This window comes from Choloepus didactylus, chromosome 8 (assembly GCF_015220235.1).
Source record: "Choloepus didactylus isolate mChoDid1 chromosome 8, mChoDid1.pri, whole genome shotgun sequence".
Lineage (NCBI taxonomy): Eukaryota > Metazoa > Chordata > Mammalia > Pilosa > Megalonychidae > Choloepus > Choloepus didactylus.
In genome coordinates, this window is record NC_051314.1 from 91,840,617 (window position 1) to 91,857,141 (window position 16,525).

The following is a 16,525-nucleotide window of genomic DNA, read 5'->3' on the forward strand; positions in this document are numbered from 1 at the left end:
ACATGTTAGAAAATGTTTGACATAAAAATAATTTCCTGAAAATAACTTCTTTTATTGCCTATTAAATGTACTCCTCATGCTACATATTGGTTTTTTAGGTCAAAATAAAAGGATTGGAAAGCAGATGTTCATTCTGGATGGGCAAGTTGTACTGTACTTTTTTAAAAAAGTAATTTTGTCAAGTAAATTGTACCGTGTAGCGTGGAAGTGGAACCAGATCCATAGTATTTTTTCTTGGAACTCAGGTTGTCACCATTAATATCTAACGTGCATTCTAGTTTTCTTGTCCATCGCCCAGTCCTGGTTATTGTTTACCTAATAATCCTTGACTCTCTTTTGAACTACTTGCACTTAATGTTTTGGGTTCCAATTGGTAGTTTTCTCCTTCTTCATTGAGATATACTGAAAGTGTGCAATAAAAGAGGTTCTCTTACCCTTTAGGGACTAGGGAAATGAGAGGGGTGGCTCAAAGGAGGATTCCAGTTTGACCAAAGACTTTGTGATCTGATTTATTATGCCAAGATTTGTTGTTTTTGTTGCTAGCACCGTGCTGCAGATTTGGTTTGGCAGATGAAAATCACAGAATCTTAAATGTTGATGCTGCTGGTCAGAACCAGGAGGACAAGAATGGGAGATTCAGGGCAGGACACTGATGGAAACCATTAGTGATTCCCTGCTCAGGCCATCACCCCAGCCTTGCTTTGGTGGAATTTGTAGATCGTACCAAATCCATGTTTGTATTATATCTGTATATTCCTTGTAATCTGTTTAACATGCTTTATGTTTAAATTAACATATTAAAAACATTTACATAGTTCATGAGTATCCATCTCTGATCAAATTGTTTTATGGTCTTTAAGTTAAGAAACTTAAAAGTTCTTGGAATGAACAAAACCAGTAGAACTTGCTGACAGTCCTTTTCTGGTACTGATTGAATAGGCCACAGTCCTTACAAAATGATATCTAAGCTGGAACTACATTAGGGTAGCGACTGCTGAGCATTTAACTTAACTCTGACTTTAAAACCTATTCCTCCTCCACCCAGCAACATACACTTCTCTGCATCACTTCAAGAACAAGCGAATCTGAATCTGTTAACAGGTATTGAAGCTATTGAGGCTTAATAGTAAAACAGGAGTAAATCCCACAGACAAGTAGGAACATTTTAGAACATTCCACTTATTTCTTATTCACTTTAGGAATTTGAGGGTTATTTTAAGAGGCACAGTGGTTTGAATGCCCAGAAATGTGAGTATGGATTTATGCAGATTTAGATTTAGGATTCAGAGAGTTCAGGGTTAGATACACGAAATCAAAGAATGTCATATGGATGGGCAATTTAAAGGGATTATCAAGGATGATTTTAGGTACACTTGTTTGTCAATAAATGTGACCCAGATGTTGTAACCTAATCTCTGCGCTAGACTCCTTTGTATTCCTCTTTGGGTGTGCCACCCTACCTGTACTTGTGTCCACCAGAAAAAACCTCTCTTTGCTGTAAGAAGACATTTTTACAGTTAGGTTTGTTGCTGAACAATAGGGATGGTAGCAACTCAAAAGTAAGGGAAACACCTTCCTTGTGTTATTTCTATTTAATAGTTGTGTTCATAAAATGCTTTGAGGTACTTAGCGATGAGAAGTTTTTACAGAAGTGAAATGTTATCATCTTAAAAATATTTAAACAAATATGTCCTTATGTTAGAGCAGATGGTAAGTACTTCATTTAGTCTGAACTCAATCTATTTTCTACCACCATATTTCTGTTATTGACATTGTCCATAACTTCAGATCCATCTTATACCTTTTCAAGGGACTTGATTTGTGACCCTTAATACAGTGTTTGTCCTCTTAATCTTGGGATAACAGAGGATCTATATAAAGTTTTTTATTTTTAATTACAATGATTTTTTTCTCCATAATGAAAGTACAAAACTTTGAAGTCAATTTGAGTAACTTCAAGTTTTCATTCAGCTGCACCTGGAGTCTGTCAAGAATTAAAAGGCAAATTATAAAAAGAAACAATATGATTTTTATCTAGGAACGCTTGTTAGAATCCTCATTAGAGCATGTTTCTATTTTATTCTTTCTTGGTAAGAAATTGGATTTTTGCCTTAACGCATAACATGCTTACCAGACCCTTGTATATTTTATTCCAAAATATTTTGTTTTACTTTCAGTAATGTTTCCACTTTTAATGAAATCTCTGCCTTTCATTCTTTTTAGCCTCCAGTCAATACTTGATTTGGCAATGCTGATTGATTCATCACTTTACATACAGTTACCTTAACTGATTTCATTTTTAATAGCATTATTCATTTTGTCAACCAGCTATTCGTTTGGAATATGTCAGGGGCACACTTTTGTGAGTTATGTGAATAGTAAATTTAAGGGACTAAAATTCTCTCTGAAGTCTAAGATCAAAAAGGCTCTATAAGTTTTTAGACTTTTCTTTTAGTACCAAAGCATCCAGAAAAAGAAAAAAAAAAAAAAAAGCTCACTCAGTCCTCTGGATGTCTTTTTCCATATATTGCTACGCCTTTATTTATAAATATCTCAAGGATCAACTAGGATTTCCAATTTTCTGTTGTGTCTTCAGGCAGCATGCCTTGACAACCTTAATTATATTAATTCTAAGCCATTATCAGAAATAGATATACAGTATATACATTTTGTAGTCCTCTTGAAAAGAGAAAATTTCTTCTTTAAATCTCTAAAATATTTAAAAAATTAAAACATGTAAAGGAGTTAGTAAGTTATTCTTTGGGAAATTTTATGTCCATTAAGAACAGAGTAAAATCCATGCCTGCTGGCAAAATTTTTAATAGACTAACCTAACTCTAGATTGAGTTTAGGTGCCTTGAACAATTCTTCAGTCATATTGGATCTGAAATGAAAAGACAGTGTGATTCTTCAAAGCAGGAACACAGCCTCGCCTATTTGTTTACATATTTCCTATAGCTGCTTTTGTACTATGGTTGCAGAGTTGAGTAGTTGCCACAGAGATTGTATGGCTTGCAAAGCCTAAAGTATTTATTACCTGGCCCTTTATAATGAAAGTGTGCCAAGGCCTGCTCCAAAACCAAATGGCAAATTGGGTAAGTTTTAAAATACTTTGTAGTCTTCTAAAATACTGTCTAAGCTTTAGCAGCATTTCTATAATTTTAAAGTTTAAAGTGTAAAGTCTTTGTATTACTAATTGCATAACCCTAAGCAACTCATATAACTTCTTTGAGCTCTCTGTTTCCTCATTTCAAAATGAGAGCAGATCTTAGTATGAGCATTTGACTTCTAAGTACATACTTTGAAAATCCTATTAATAAGATACAACAAAATCTGTGAAAGGTTCCCTTCTACCATTCCCCCACAGGTAAAATATTGGGGAAAGGGGTTTGGCAGTGTAAGAAACCATCCTGAAACTTAGTGGCTTAAAGGAACAACTTATTTTTTTCTCTCTCAGTTTTGTGGGTTAACTGGGCTCAGCTGGGAGGTTCTCACTTGGACTCTCACACCTTCGTAGTTAGCTGCTGGACTGGGCTCGCTGTCCAAGGTGGTACACTCATATGGCTGGTAGGTAATGCTGGCTGTGATGCTGGATGCTCATCTAGAGCTGGTCATTGCAACAGCCACTGTTGGCCTCTCCATGGGAGGAGTGCCAAATAATTTGCATCCATTTTAGATATGCCGAAGGGTGAAATCACAGTAACCACCACTGGACACAATTCCAGCTAGGTCTGTCTCCTGCTGGAGTAGACTAAGGCAGAAATAACCACATAGAGTGGTACAGCTAGGAGCTTGTTGCTGTTTGCTAATGCTGCCATTATGCAAAATACCAGAAATGGACTGGTTTTTATAAAAGGGTTTTATTTGGTTACAACTTTAGAGTTCCAACGCCATAAAAGTGTCTAAACTAAGGCATCAACAAGAGGATACTTTTACTGAAGAACAGCCAATGGCATCCGGAACACCTCTGTCAGCTGGGAAGGCACATGGCTGGCATCTGCTGTTCCTTTGTTCCCAGGTTGCGTTTCAAAATGGCTTTCTCCAATACATCTCTGAGTCTCTCTTAGCTTCTCCAGGGCAAACTCTGGGCTTCATCTCTTAGCTTAGCCTCCCCAAACGTCCTTCTGTCTGCATCTCCAATCATCTCTAAGTGTCAGCAAGCATCTGGGTCTGTGTTGGCTCTTAGCTTCTCTCTTAAATACTCCAGTGAACTAATCAGGACCCACCCTGAATGGGTGGGGCCACACCTCCATGGAAATAATCTAATCAGAATTATTGCCCACACTTGGGTGAGTCACATCTCCATGGAAACAGTCAAAAGTTTACACCCTAATCAAAAGACTAATAAGTCTGCCCCCACAAGATTGCATTAAAGAAAATGGCTTTTGGGGGGCATAATATATCCAAACTGGCACAGAGCTCAAGGAGCCTCCACAAAGTTTTGAGAGTGGTAGGTACTATTCTGTCATGATATTCTCTTCTGTGACATAGTCTTTATAATAAAAAGAGCAAGGGATTTCCCCAAATTGAAATTTTTTTTCAGAACCAGCTTCTTGAGGCTCCTCGAAGACAGCAGAGGTGCAGACCCTGAGCACCTCTGATGGTTACAATGAACAAGGGTCCCCAGCTTGGGGAGAAGTTCCTGAATGCTGGCCAGACCCCATTCTCCTGTTGCTGTCGTCATGAGAATATATAGAAGATACTGGTGGAAGCATCAAACAAACAAATTACCTATCAGCAGATCATTACTGCAGTAGCAGCCTACCCTTTAGCCCCTCCTTATTCTGCTACATCTCATCCAACACTGCCAGGAGAATTTCCCCCCCAAAATTCTTGTCATATTACCAAGCTACTCAGGAAAACCTTAATGTTTCCCATTTATCAGATCAAATAAAAATACTAAATTTGGCCTTCAAGACCATTCCATCAGCCGCTTTGAACTCTTCTCACTTCATCACTAAAGTTCACCATTTAGACATCCCCCCAGCAGCCAGGCTGGTCGCCTTAACGTGCACCAGATGCCACCACTATCTTTGTCTCCTTTTTTTTGTTCATGGGATCTTTCCTTCCTTTGCCATATACCTTCCAAGTACTTTCCAGGTCAAGATCCAGATTAAGATTTTTCTCCTGCTTAAAGCCTTCTTTGACCAAGACTTCTTAACAATATTATTTTCTTTTACTTGCTTCTATATCTTAGAGAAGTCTGTACCATACTGCTTTTTTCTGTGCTGTCATAGAGTTGGTCTCAAATTATATAGTAATGATGGTAGTAAAGGCTAATATGTATTGAGTGCTTGCTATATATGGCATTTTTTTGTGTGTGTTTTCAGTGGTCTAATCCTGGTTACACATTATAATCTCCCATGGAGCTTTTGAAAAAAATGCTGTGCTCAGGACCCCATTCCTGGCCATCCTGATTTAGCCCAACTGGGGTGTAGCCTAGGCAGATGTAGCTTTAAAAGCCCCCAGATGATTCTAGTGTGCATTCAGAGTTGAGAACCATTGGTTAAGGAAACTGGCATTGGGAATATTTTCAGATCTCATCTCCTTCTTGGGGAATGCCTGGGATTTGACAGAACAGAGTTGGACTTGGAGTACTGAAGAGTACTGAGGAATTTACGTTTCATTTCTTAGCCTGCAGATTTGAATCTGTATGTTAAGGAACATTAAAATATAAATTCCTCCAAGAAGAGAAACAATCCTTTGTATCCTCGTCTTTATAGTCCCAGCACATAGTGCAATACTTGGCACTTTAATAGATATGCAACAAATATTATTTGTATAGAATTAAAAGGACAGACTCAAACAAGGAGACACTACACTTGATTTATCCTCCCATGAGCTGTACTTTGGTTTTCTGTCTCTAAACTTCTCTTGAGGTTAAAAAAAAAAAAAAAAAAAAAATGCTGGCTTTTGTTGTTTTCTAATAAGCAGAAGAGTAAGGATAAATTTACCTAACTTGCTTCGCCTTGTGATTGAAAGCAAGGTTTGCAATTGGATCACATAAATGAAAATTTAACTTCCATACTTACTGAGTGATAAAGTAAAACTCCATTAGATAATTCATACTTCTTAGGGCCAACCACTCAAGACAGGTGATTTCCATACCACAAAGTCTCGTTTTTTGGTCCAACCTGTTCCAGACAAACTCTGTTCATTTTTGTGCTCTTTTCAGGTCATAAGTTTAGAGTGTTTTTTTTTTTTTTTATTCCCATTGACCATGTACCCAACACCTGAAGGAGATTATTAAAACCATACCTCTGAAATTATTTAATTCCCTGTTACTCTTCCCCAGAGGTATTTTTTGACAGTTTGGTTTGCCATAGTAAAACATCTTGAAATCTTCTCTCATTCCTCCTCATCTGTCTTAAAATGTGCTGCCCGATCTTCATAGCATTGCAGTAAGGAAGTTCTTGAAATTTGTTCTAAGGTTTTATTGGTGGTCTTTAGTATTCTTTCTTTGCAATATCAGCTCAAGTCAGTTAGTACCATGGTTTACATTGACAATAAAAAGAATTTCATCCCATTCAGACACCTCTTATTCTGCCCCATCAGTAAAGAAGGGCAAAAAAGACAAAAAAAAAAAAAAAAAAAAAAAAAAAAAAAATCAATTATTGTTTTCTGGACAACAGAATTTTGAAATTAACGTTTCTGTCTTTATGCTTGTAACCATCCTTGGCTTTGGATCTAGTTGTTTTACCTCAGAACCATCTAATTAGTTAAGCTGAGAAACATGAGGCCAGTCCTCCATTAGGCTGGCTGCAAGGTTCCCCTCTTGTATATATTCACAATAATTGTTAGATACTTTGATTCTGTGTCTTCAGATAAACCAAAATGTCTGATGAAGAAGTGGAAAGTTCATGAAGTTTTCTGTGAATACGTGATTTTAGTTATTTGGACTCCCAGTTTAGTGCCAAAAATTTTAAGTCATTTGTTTGTAACTTGTAACAGTTTCCCAGGGAAACTGAAAGTGAGATTTGTTGGCAGTGCACAAAATTTGGAATATCCTGAAGTGTTATGTACTAATAGAACATAACATCATGCTGTAGAACCTGACCAGGGTGCATTTTTCCTTAGGAAAAGCTATTTGTTTTTCTCTTTTGGAAAGCTTGGAAGATTCGTCCCCCAGAAAGGGCTCCAGCTCTTACTGAATAACTGGCAAAGTGACATCCTGTCACTCACAGCTAATTACTAAATATTAAAAACCTTTATTGTTTCCCCTGCCTTTCTTTTTGAAGTTAGTTAAAAGCTGTCATCATAATCACTTTCCAGATGCATGCCCACTGGAGGCTGAATGTTAAAGAAAGATGAGCTATTATGTGTTAAACACTTAGTCCACTGCCTGACACATACTAGGCAATCCCTAAATATTATTATCCTTACAAATGTTGTTTGGTAAGCTTACAATGTATCAGTCCTAACATGATGAATGATGAAGTAACCTCATCTAGATTGTATTCATGTGTTTTGAAATGCATGTCATCCAGAATGAAATTGCCTTGTTGTCTGCCTTTTTCAGAGCATCTTCAAAGTAGTTCTTAATGGCTTGCAAAAGTTTTAAACATCTGTCAACCTGTCACTTTGTTTTCATCAAATTTGAGTTTCTACTTTTGCTCATTGCTTTAAAAAGTATGTGGTTTGCAAACGTTTAAAAATATAATGCACACATATATAGGAATAAATGTAAATATATATATCAAAATATTTTAAAAAATATTTTAATGCATTGCACTGTGTTAAATGGTTACTTCCTGAGGCCATTCAGCACTCCTGCAATCACGAGCTCAGCTGGATTAGCATTTGATTTATGTCAAAGTTGGAGCACATAAAAAAAAAATGGAGCACTTAATTGGAATTTCACAGTGATTTCCACATAAACCAGCTTAAACAAGGTGTATTTGTGTATAGCAATCAGGAATTGACTAATCGCCTGTGTAAATATATGTGTGTCAAAGAGGTGATTTAGAATGGTGAAGAGATTCTGCACAATAGAACTTCAAGCCTGGATTTGTCACAAAATATAACAAACAGTAATTTAGCCAAAATGGATTGTTACTGTATGTAGCATGATACTTTGATTACAGTGCTACTATATTAAGATAGGGTAAATTGTGTAATGTTCAATTAATAATGTTTTTCTGGTTAAATTTAACATTAAGATCATACATTTCAGAACCTCATTTATCACAAACTATTTTACATTTTTATCCTTTATCTTTCCATTTATAAGTCCATTGGGCTAGACTCTGAAAAACATTTTGGCTAGAATAGGAAAATTTGCAAATTAAACATATCCTGTATCCTTATTTCTGTGGTATCACTAGGGTACTATCTTAGTTTCTATGCTCTGTATTTAGCAAAAATGGTTCTCTATTTGTATTTTTAGCTATCATGGTAAATGTTTAATTTTCTGTGGATCCATGTAAATGCAACATTGCTGAGTCTTTTTCTTTTTTCTTCTACCTTAATTTTAAAAATGCCAAACAGCACAGCAGCCATAATTTCATTATCTCTGGAGTGCTTATTTTGGAAGTAAGTTAACTAACAGAGATGCTTGAGAATAAACGTAATGAAGTGAATTTTATACTTAGAAATGTGTTTCCATATATCCATGGAAATAATGAAAAATATAAACCTGCCTAAATAATGCTGAATTCTTGTAATATAATTTAAATTCAATGAAATAATTTATCATTTCTATGATGGTTTTATAATCAGTGTAAAACAACTTATGATAAACCAAACTTTTTGAAAAATCATGGAACTTTTTGAACACAAAAATGGGTCTCCTTTTCACACCATTGCTTAGTTGTCAAATTTAAAAAGCAGCATTGAAACAGTTTGCTCTTTAAAAATCAAGATATTAGAAGACTATAAACATTAATACTGACAACTTCAGTTTTTTTTCATAAGAAGAAAACTATATTTATCATTTATTTGTAATTCCAAGGCATTCAGAACCCTTAGACACTGTAAAATTATTATTGGGTGATACATGTATTTTGAATATCCTTCAATGATATGGGTGAAATACATGCTTGTTAGTTAGGTAAAATAACAAGCCTGAAATTACTGCATTCTTGAAAAAGGTATGTATTCATATTGAAACAGTGTTTACTGTATGTGCTTAAGAAAAGGAAGAAGGTGCCACTTGAATATGAAGAGGAAGTAATAAAAATATTTATTTTCAAGTCATGTTCTGTATTTCAAGGTCATCTGTTATGGAAGCAGTCAGGAGACAAGGAGCAGGTGAGGAGTTAGTTCCTGATCTTTATTCTTTACCTCAGAAGAACAATAGCTAGCTTAGTTTGCAAATCATTTGTTCATTTACCAAAAATGTATTGACTGTTTAGAATGTGCCAGGCACTCTGCTGGGTATGTTATGGTAAAAGCAAGTGCCTACTTTCAAGAAATCTCAACCCATATTTATATTGTATTAAACCCATCATATTAAAGGACATGGTGTATTTAAGGTACTTAACCAAAGTCTGGCATATAGTAAGTGTGCAATAAGGGAGAACTTTTATTAATGTTCTGTGCCATCCTTCCTAATTATTTTTCATCTATTGAGAAAAGAAGTTTAAAATTTCACTTGCTGTATTTACAAGAGTAATGATAATTATTCCATGTGCATCCACTGAAAATTTTATTAATTGCATTCTTTAATAAAATGAGCAGAACAAAATTACATGGTAACTCCCTATGCTATAAACACAAATGCTTTCAGGTTAACTAGATTCGTTTGAGATAAAATGTTATTTCTAAATACTTTTAACATGTAAGTGTGATCAAAACTATGTTTGTAAAATACCACTTTTTGTTTATGAGGTTGCTTTTTAAAGAAACTGTTGCCATCTTTGGGATCCAGCCAACTATACGTTCCAAAGAACTTCTGAAAAAGAAACGATAGAGTGATATCTCTCTAAAAAAAATTAAACATAAGCACGTAATACTCAGATTTTTTCTTGGTAAGCATAATACCCAGAGCTGCACTGTTCAGTATGTTAGGCCTTGTCACATGAATCTATTTAAATTTAATTTAATTGAAAATTTTATTTACCCAGTCACACTAGCCATATTTCCAGTGCTTAGGAGCCACATGTGGCTAGTGGATATCATATTGGACAGTGCTGATATAGAACATTTCCATCATCGCAGTTAGTTTTATTTGACAGTGCCGACTTAAGAGTATTTTAAGTAAAGGAATATTTGATATTTATAATTATGGCCATACAGAAAATGAAGTAGTAAGTCTGGTGTTTGATTCTTTGAGTCTTTCTACCACATATTCCAAATCTTGATAAAATTATTTGGCAAGCTCTTTGTTAGAGCCTATTTAAGATGATTTTAACTTCAGTAAAATTATAGCTAACTAGCCAACTAACTGACTAACGACTGAGAAAATGAAGTGCTTTTCCTTAATGGCTTTTAGGGAACTGGAGTTTTGAATATTGTCTAAAAGAAATGGATAATCAATGAGATCAATGCTTTTTCTGCAGCGCCTTCCAAACCTTTTTTTCTGAGTGCCCCGCCATTCTGCTCGGCTTGCTGCGGTGGGTCCTGTCGGCGCCCTGCATCCCCCACTGCTTTTTCAAGTAAGTTTTTATGCTTCATCAGCAATGCCTCAGTTATTCTGTAAACCAAAGCAGCAGGATTTAATGTGCTCTGGAAAACTAATTGGTAATGCAATGGCAAGGAGCTAATTTCTCACTAAAAATCACAGCAATCCTATTCAGGAGGTTTGCAGAGATTTATCAGACCTCGGCACACTGAGCAATTGTGAGTGATTTCTAATGGCATTGAAAACCCAGGGCTGACACACCAAGGAAAGCTACTTGTTTTCCATTTGATATAAAAGATCTTGGAGGCACCAGTTTGGCTCTTTTTGAAACATGTAGCAATACTTGTTTAAAGAAGAGAAAAGAAAGGAAAGAAAGGCTAAGAAGTTGTGCTGTGTAAAATTTCCATTCAGCTTAAAATATGACATTGAAAATCACTAGGAGTCTCTTGAGAATAATTTAACATTGTCAAGATTTGAAAAGGAGATACACATCTCCTCTTTATTATCTTGAAGAAAGTCATCCATAACTTAGAGCCTTAGGAATTATTTTCACGAGAACTCTTCTCCAAACGTTATAAAAGCAAAATCGTAACATCTGAAGGGGTGGAGTGAGAATGACAAACTTTCAGATACTGGTGGAGCACGCACATGCATACACCCCCAAAGAAATACGTATTTAGCTAAAACGTAAATAAAGTTCACCATAGTCTTGAGATTTCTAGGTCAGATAAGAATTTATAGGCAGAGAATTTTAGTTTATGATAAGGAAGTCCAGTGGAGAGGAATCTGTTTGTTTCAGTTGCCCAAGAGAAAACATGTATTCAGGTTAACAGCTCTGTCAGGTGAAAAGTGAAAGAGGAGTGAGTCATTCTGAAGTACGGGGCTCTATCACGGTTGAATTCAGATCCCTGCTGCCTCTGTGCATGTGTTTTATGAACGTTTCAGGAGAACAGTTGCTCCACAGAATGATTCCTGACAAGTGAGGCAGCAAATGCTGGCCGTTTAATGAGCTGCAGGCCTCTGAGCGTCTTTTTAGGGGGCTGATACTTTCCCACAGAGAATTTCACATGGCTGGGACCGGTCACAATGGACGGCAGACCCGTGACCAATCGTCACTTTCACTTGACTCATCCACACGCGACCTCACCACGATTTTTCACTGTGCAGATGAACTTTAGGAACCATTTCACATGGAAAAGGCTTGGGCAAGGGTCAGTTGCCCTTTTGTATGGTCATAAAGCAAGGCTCTGTGTGTCAGTCTTTTCTCCTGTCTCACATTCCAAGTGAATTTCTGGAGACCATTTAAAGCACTTGACTGAAAAATAAAGCAGTGAATGAAACTGACTTTTATAGACTCATTCTAGCTCATCTTCCCATATAACCCTGTCCACCTGAAAAGGGATTTAGTGGATGAGCTGAGTGTATACAGGGACTTGCTGAATACATAGGGTCCATTGTCAACAGCAGGGATTGTTTATTAACCAGGACTGATACACTGCTATTTTGGAAGTGACCTATTAATTGTCCATTTAACTTGAATGTATTGAATTCAAATAGAAAAATAGAAACCATGACTAAACCTTTTACTCGCTCCTTCAAGGTGGTCTCTGATGAGGGCAATTGAAAGCCGTTGTGCAAATTAAAGAGACACTTATCAACATGCATGAGGGTATCAGGAAAAGACTTCTGGTGTGAAGATTCAAAATCCAGATATCTGATGCCTCGTCATAGTGGCATCTGCACAGAATTAAATCTTTTGGTTTTAAATTCCAGCAGTGGAGATTAAAAGAGGTCCCACAGTTATTTTCAGTTATTTCATCCTGATATAATAAGTGGTCTTTTACTTTAGAAAGTCTCTGGCAATGTAGTTCAGGTAAATGGAAATGGAAAAAAAAAACTTCCATGTAACAGGTGGACTTTCATGTGTGTGTGTGTATGTATTTTTATAGTGGTGTTTTAAGAGTCACTATGACATAAAAGTATACTAATATGTGGATCAGCTTAGTAAACAGAGAAACATCTAGAGATAAATTTCCTAGATAACTTGATCTTCTCAACTGCTTGAATAATTACTTTAACCAGGTCTCATTTTCCTCCATCTGCTTCTTAGTTCTTCTGTTTTGTGCCTTTTGCATAACTGGTATAAATTGTGGTGTCTGTCCCTGCACTGCAGGCTTATAAAGTTCTCCATTTTTCTTTTTTTTTTTTTTAATAAAATGTACAAGCTGAAAATCAGCACAGCTGAGATAAGGATAGAAAATGCCATGTCTGGTTTGTCTCCATTCAGAAGTTGGCATTTACAAATACTTTAGAGATGCCATGAGTGTATTTCAAAAACTGTGGTGTCTCATGTTATTAGTTATACGTCTAAAATGAATTTCTGATTTTCTTCTTTACAATCTTCATTCTTATTGGCATCAAATAATAAAGAAATGGCAGAATGATGTTGTCAATAAAAAACAATTAGTAAGAACAGTTAAGAACATTTATAACTATACTGTAATCCTTTTTACTTAAGGCATTTACTAGATTTTTTTCATTTCCTTTTGTAATAAGAATGATTTTTATGCCTAAGCATTTAAATTTTTTTCCATTGTACAAAAGAAGGAAAAATGAACTGTCCAAATAAACTGGCATTAGGTTTCAGCATGGACAACCATGTAGAATCAGATCAACAGGTCTGTAACTGTGCAAATGAAATACCACTTTGACTCTTTTAACATGATTCATTGGTTTAATGTTGATTTAGTTTTCCTTGTTAACATCTTACATTTATAATTGACTCGTTGCAATGTGGAAACAATCATTCATCCAGTGCGCTTCTCACATGTAGTAAATAGTTTAACAGGCTGTTTAAGCACAATTCTTACAGTGGGGAAAAATTAAAAGGCAGTGGTAAAAGTCTTCCCAACTCCCCCAAAACAGGGTATGGAAAGCCTTTGAAATTACATCCATAAGGTTCTTTTCAATATAACACTTTTCTCCTTGGCTAAAGTGAAATGGAATTTATGCAGATAATAATAACCTTGCAAAAGCTACCTGAAAAAGGATAGGAGTCTTAAGTACGTAAACCAGCTAATTGGATTAATCAGATAGTTCTTTCCGTTTATCTTTGAATGCCCAACTTGAATCTGATGTTTCGAGGATTTTATATCTAAAAAGCCAAAGCTTAAATCTGGACCATTATTGTTAACCTCTGAGCATGGAAAATATTCTTCTGGGACAAACTGCGTGACCTTTTTCTAAGGAGGTGGACTTAATATTCTACATTTTGAAATCATGTCTTCCCTTCTTTGTTAAAACTTAAAAGAGCATAATATATAGTCCAAGCTTGGATTTAGGATTTCTGTTGAAGAAATCAGGGGAAAGTCATCATTTTTATGATTGTAAATCTGGATTGTTCCTGTGAGTTTCATTGTCAAAGGTGGGTAATGATGGGATTAGTTTTCTTGCCACCTGGCCTCCCTGAATTTCTTTTATTGCTCTAACTAGAGTGGTGAGTCAGCTGAAGAAGTTGACCAAGACGTGTGGAAATTCATAAAAGTTTCTTTATGCAGATTTAACTTTATCACTCTAAGATCTTCAGGGGACGGCAGCATTTTGCTCTAATAGAGAAAGAAGCCTAATTATATTGTCTAAAATGTTAATGGAGTTTGTGCAGTAAATTGAAAACAGGTATTGACTTCTCAGTAGTGAAGGGAGGGGTGTTTCCTAGATAAATGACATTTGGTCAACCAGGAGGAGTGTTTAAAGGAGTCAGAGACTCAATGACAATAGGTTTTCTAAGTTGATGGCTCTATTCAGCAGCTCTAAAGAGACAGTAATGTTGCCAGTATGGAGTTCCCTTTCTCCCTAAATGTTCATAAACAGTTGGGCTGGGGGACTTCTTAGTGATACATGGTGCTTGTCCCCGAGCTTGTCTATAGCCCTTGTCTGAATTTAACATGAAATCTAATAGGGCTGCTTATAAAGTCCTGATTTTAGGTTCCCAAAACCAAATGCACAAGTACAGGATAGGAGAGAATTGGCTGAATAGAACAAAGGAAAGGGATGTACTGCCATCCCAGTATGCTTCTACTGAGTGATATGGGATATTGCGTTGTGCTTTTAAAAATAGAAGATCCAGAACAAGGGCGATCATAGTCTCACTGGACTCTGTAATGGTCAGACTGCCTACACCGTTTGGTTCTGGAGGCCCACTTTAAAAGACACATTAAACAAATTGCAATATAAAAACCAGGTCAGGAGGTAGGCAGCAACTGAAACGGTGAAAGATCTGTTTGATCACGAATGTTTGAAAGAAATTGAATATGTTTACTCTGGAGAAGAAAAATATTAGGGATAACATGAGCATTATGTTAAAATTAGATATTCTGTATGTAATATAGATACAGTGGGTAGAATTAGTGGAGTTTAGGGGAAGTTAAATTTAGGATCAAAATAGGGAAAAGATTTCTAGTACATCAAGTTGTATAACAATGAAATATTATCACATAGGATTCCCCAATACTAGATTTATATAGAGATTGGAGGGTAGACTTCTAGAGTATCTTCTCTCTCCAAACTTCAGATCCACAGAAATTACACAAAAATACATAAACACACACAGACATTCACACACATACACCATCCCCATACCACATCCCACACTTGAAAATAAGAAATGTAGCAAAGCTTTTCATAGAAGAGAAATTGAAAAACCCCTAAAAGATAGGAGACAGGAAGTTGTAGCTGTTGAGAGTTTTGCTGCAAAAAAGAATGAACACACAGACAAGAACCATTCCGTATTTGAAGAAAGCTGACCCCAGGTAGGAGAGACACAGACTCAAGGTTTGAAATAACTAATATTTGAAGAAGTAGTTAATGGATGCTAATAGAGTTTCAGCTGGCCTGTTGGAGAGGCCTGGAATAAACAGATGGCCACTCATGTCTTCTAGCTCTGAGATGCCATTGAATTTACATAAAAGGATGAAAGAATTCTATTTCTGAAAGGTTTGTTGGTAACCTCTAGCTGAGTTCTCATTAAATAATCTTGAGAGATTTAGATTTGGTGGTGCTTATGGACTTGTGCTGTAGCCGGTCTTACAACATCAGAAGGACATTGGGCTATAGATTAGCTTTTATTACAGAAAGACCAGGTAAACTCAGCAGTAAAGTCTTAAGCAAGATGGCTTATTAGAAGTGACCTTCATAAAGTGCTACTCCTTTGTCGGCTGTGACTCCAATGTAGCCCAGATTGGAAGTAGAGGCTGAGCAGGAGAACATTAACCTGAGGGCAAGGACAGTCCCATGACGAGGCCTAGAGACCACAATGGAACACAGGGTTGCACTGGGCATGCATGGTCCAGAAGCCTTTACAGAGCTCCCTGAAGCAATAAGGTGAATGGGGGATATGGGACAAAGGAAGCTGCCTAAATGGGATCAGTAATCCAGAGATTGCAATGAATCAAGACAAATCTAAACATCACACACATAACTTGCCTACTGTTCATGAGGCAAGACTCTGTAGGACAGCAGTGGTAGCAACACTGGGCAGAGATATAGCTATTTGCTCTTGGATCAGTGTCCAGAAAGTGACTTTATCAGGTCTCCCTTTGTTCTCTAGGACTTCCTGGCTGCTGTAAATGGCAGTGCCCTCTGGCTTCAGAATTAAGACATGCTTTCTGGAGGTCAAGGCAACAGAGAGGGGTAGAAGCTTCCATGAGTTTATCTAATGCTGTGTTTCTCTCCCTTTGCCCCAATATTATTCACCCATAGCAGACTTAAATTAGTAACATCTCTCACTAGGCCCCTTACACACAAGGAATCTCTGGGGGGATGGGATTTGGAGGAACATCTCAGGATCCAGGGAATTAGGCCTTTGAAACAATTTCTATCCCAGGTCATTCTGACATTTTAATATGTCTCTCTCCCTGACTCTCGTCCCTTTCCCAGCTCATTCATAACTTTGATGGTCTTCGGTGT

The 16,525-nt window shown here is 36.5% G+C and overlaps 1 protein-coding gene across 2 annotated transcripts in view; it reads left to right on the plus strand.

Moving 5' to 3' along the window:
• The window catches only part of DBX2 (developing brain homeobox 2), a 50,381-nt gene that overhangs the window by 4,308 nt on the left and 29,548 nt on the right, over positions 1–16,525 (plus strand). Inside the window, exon 2 of one of the 2 annotated variants that reach the window (XM_037846615.1) lies at positions 10,500–10,595. The exons of the other annotated variant lie outside the window; for it this stretch is intronic. Coding sequence (XP_037702543.1) covers positions 10,500–10,595 — 96 coding nt within the window. The remainder of the gene's footprint in view (positions 1–10,499; positions 10,596–16,525) is intronic. 2 annotated transcript variants of the gene reach the window in all.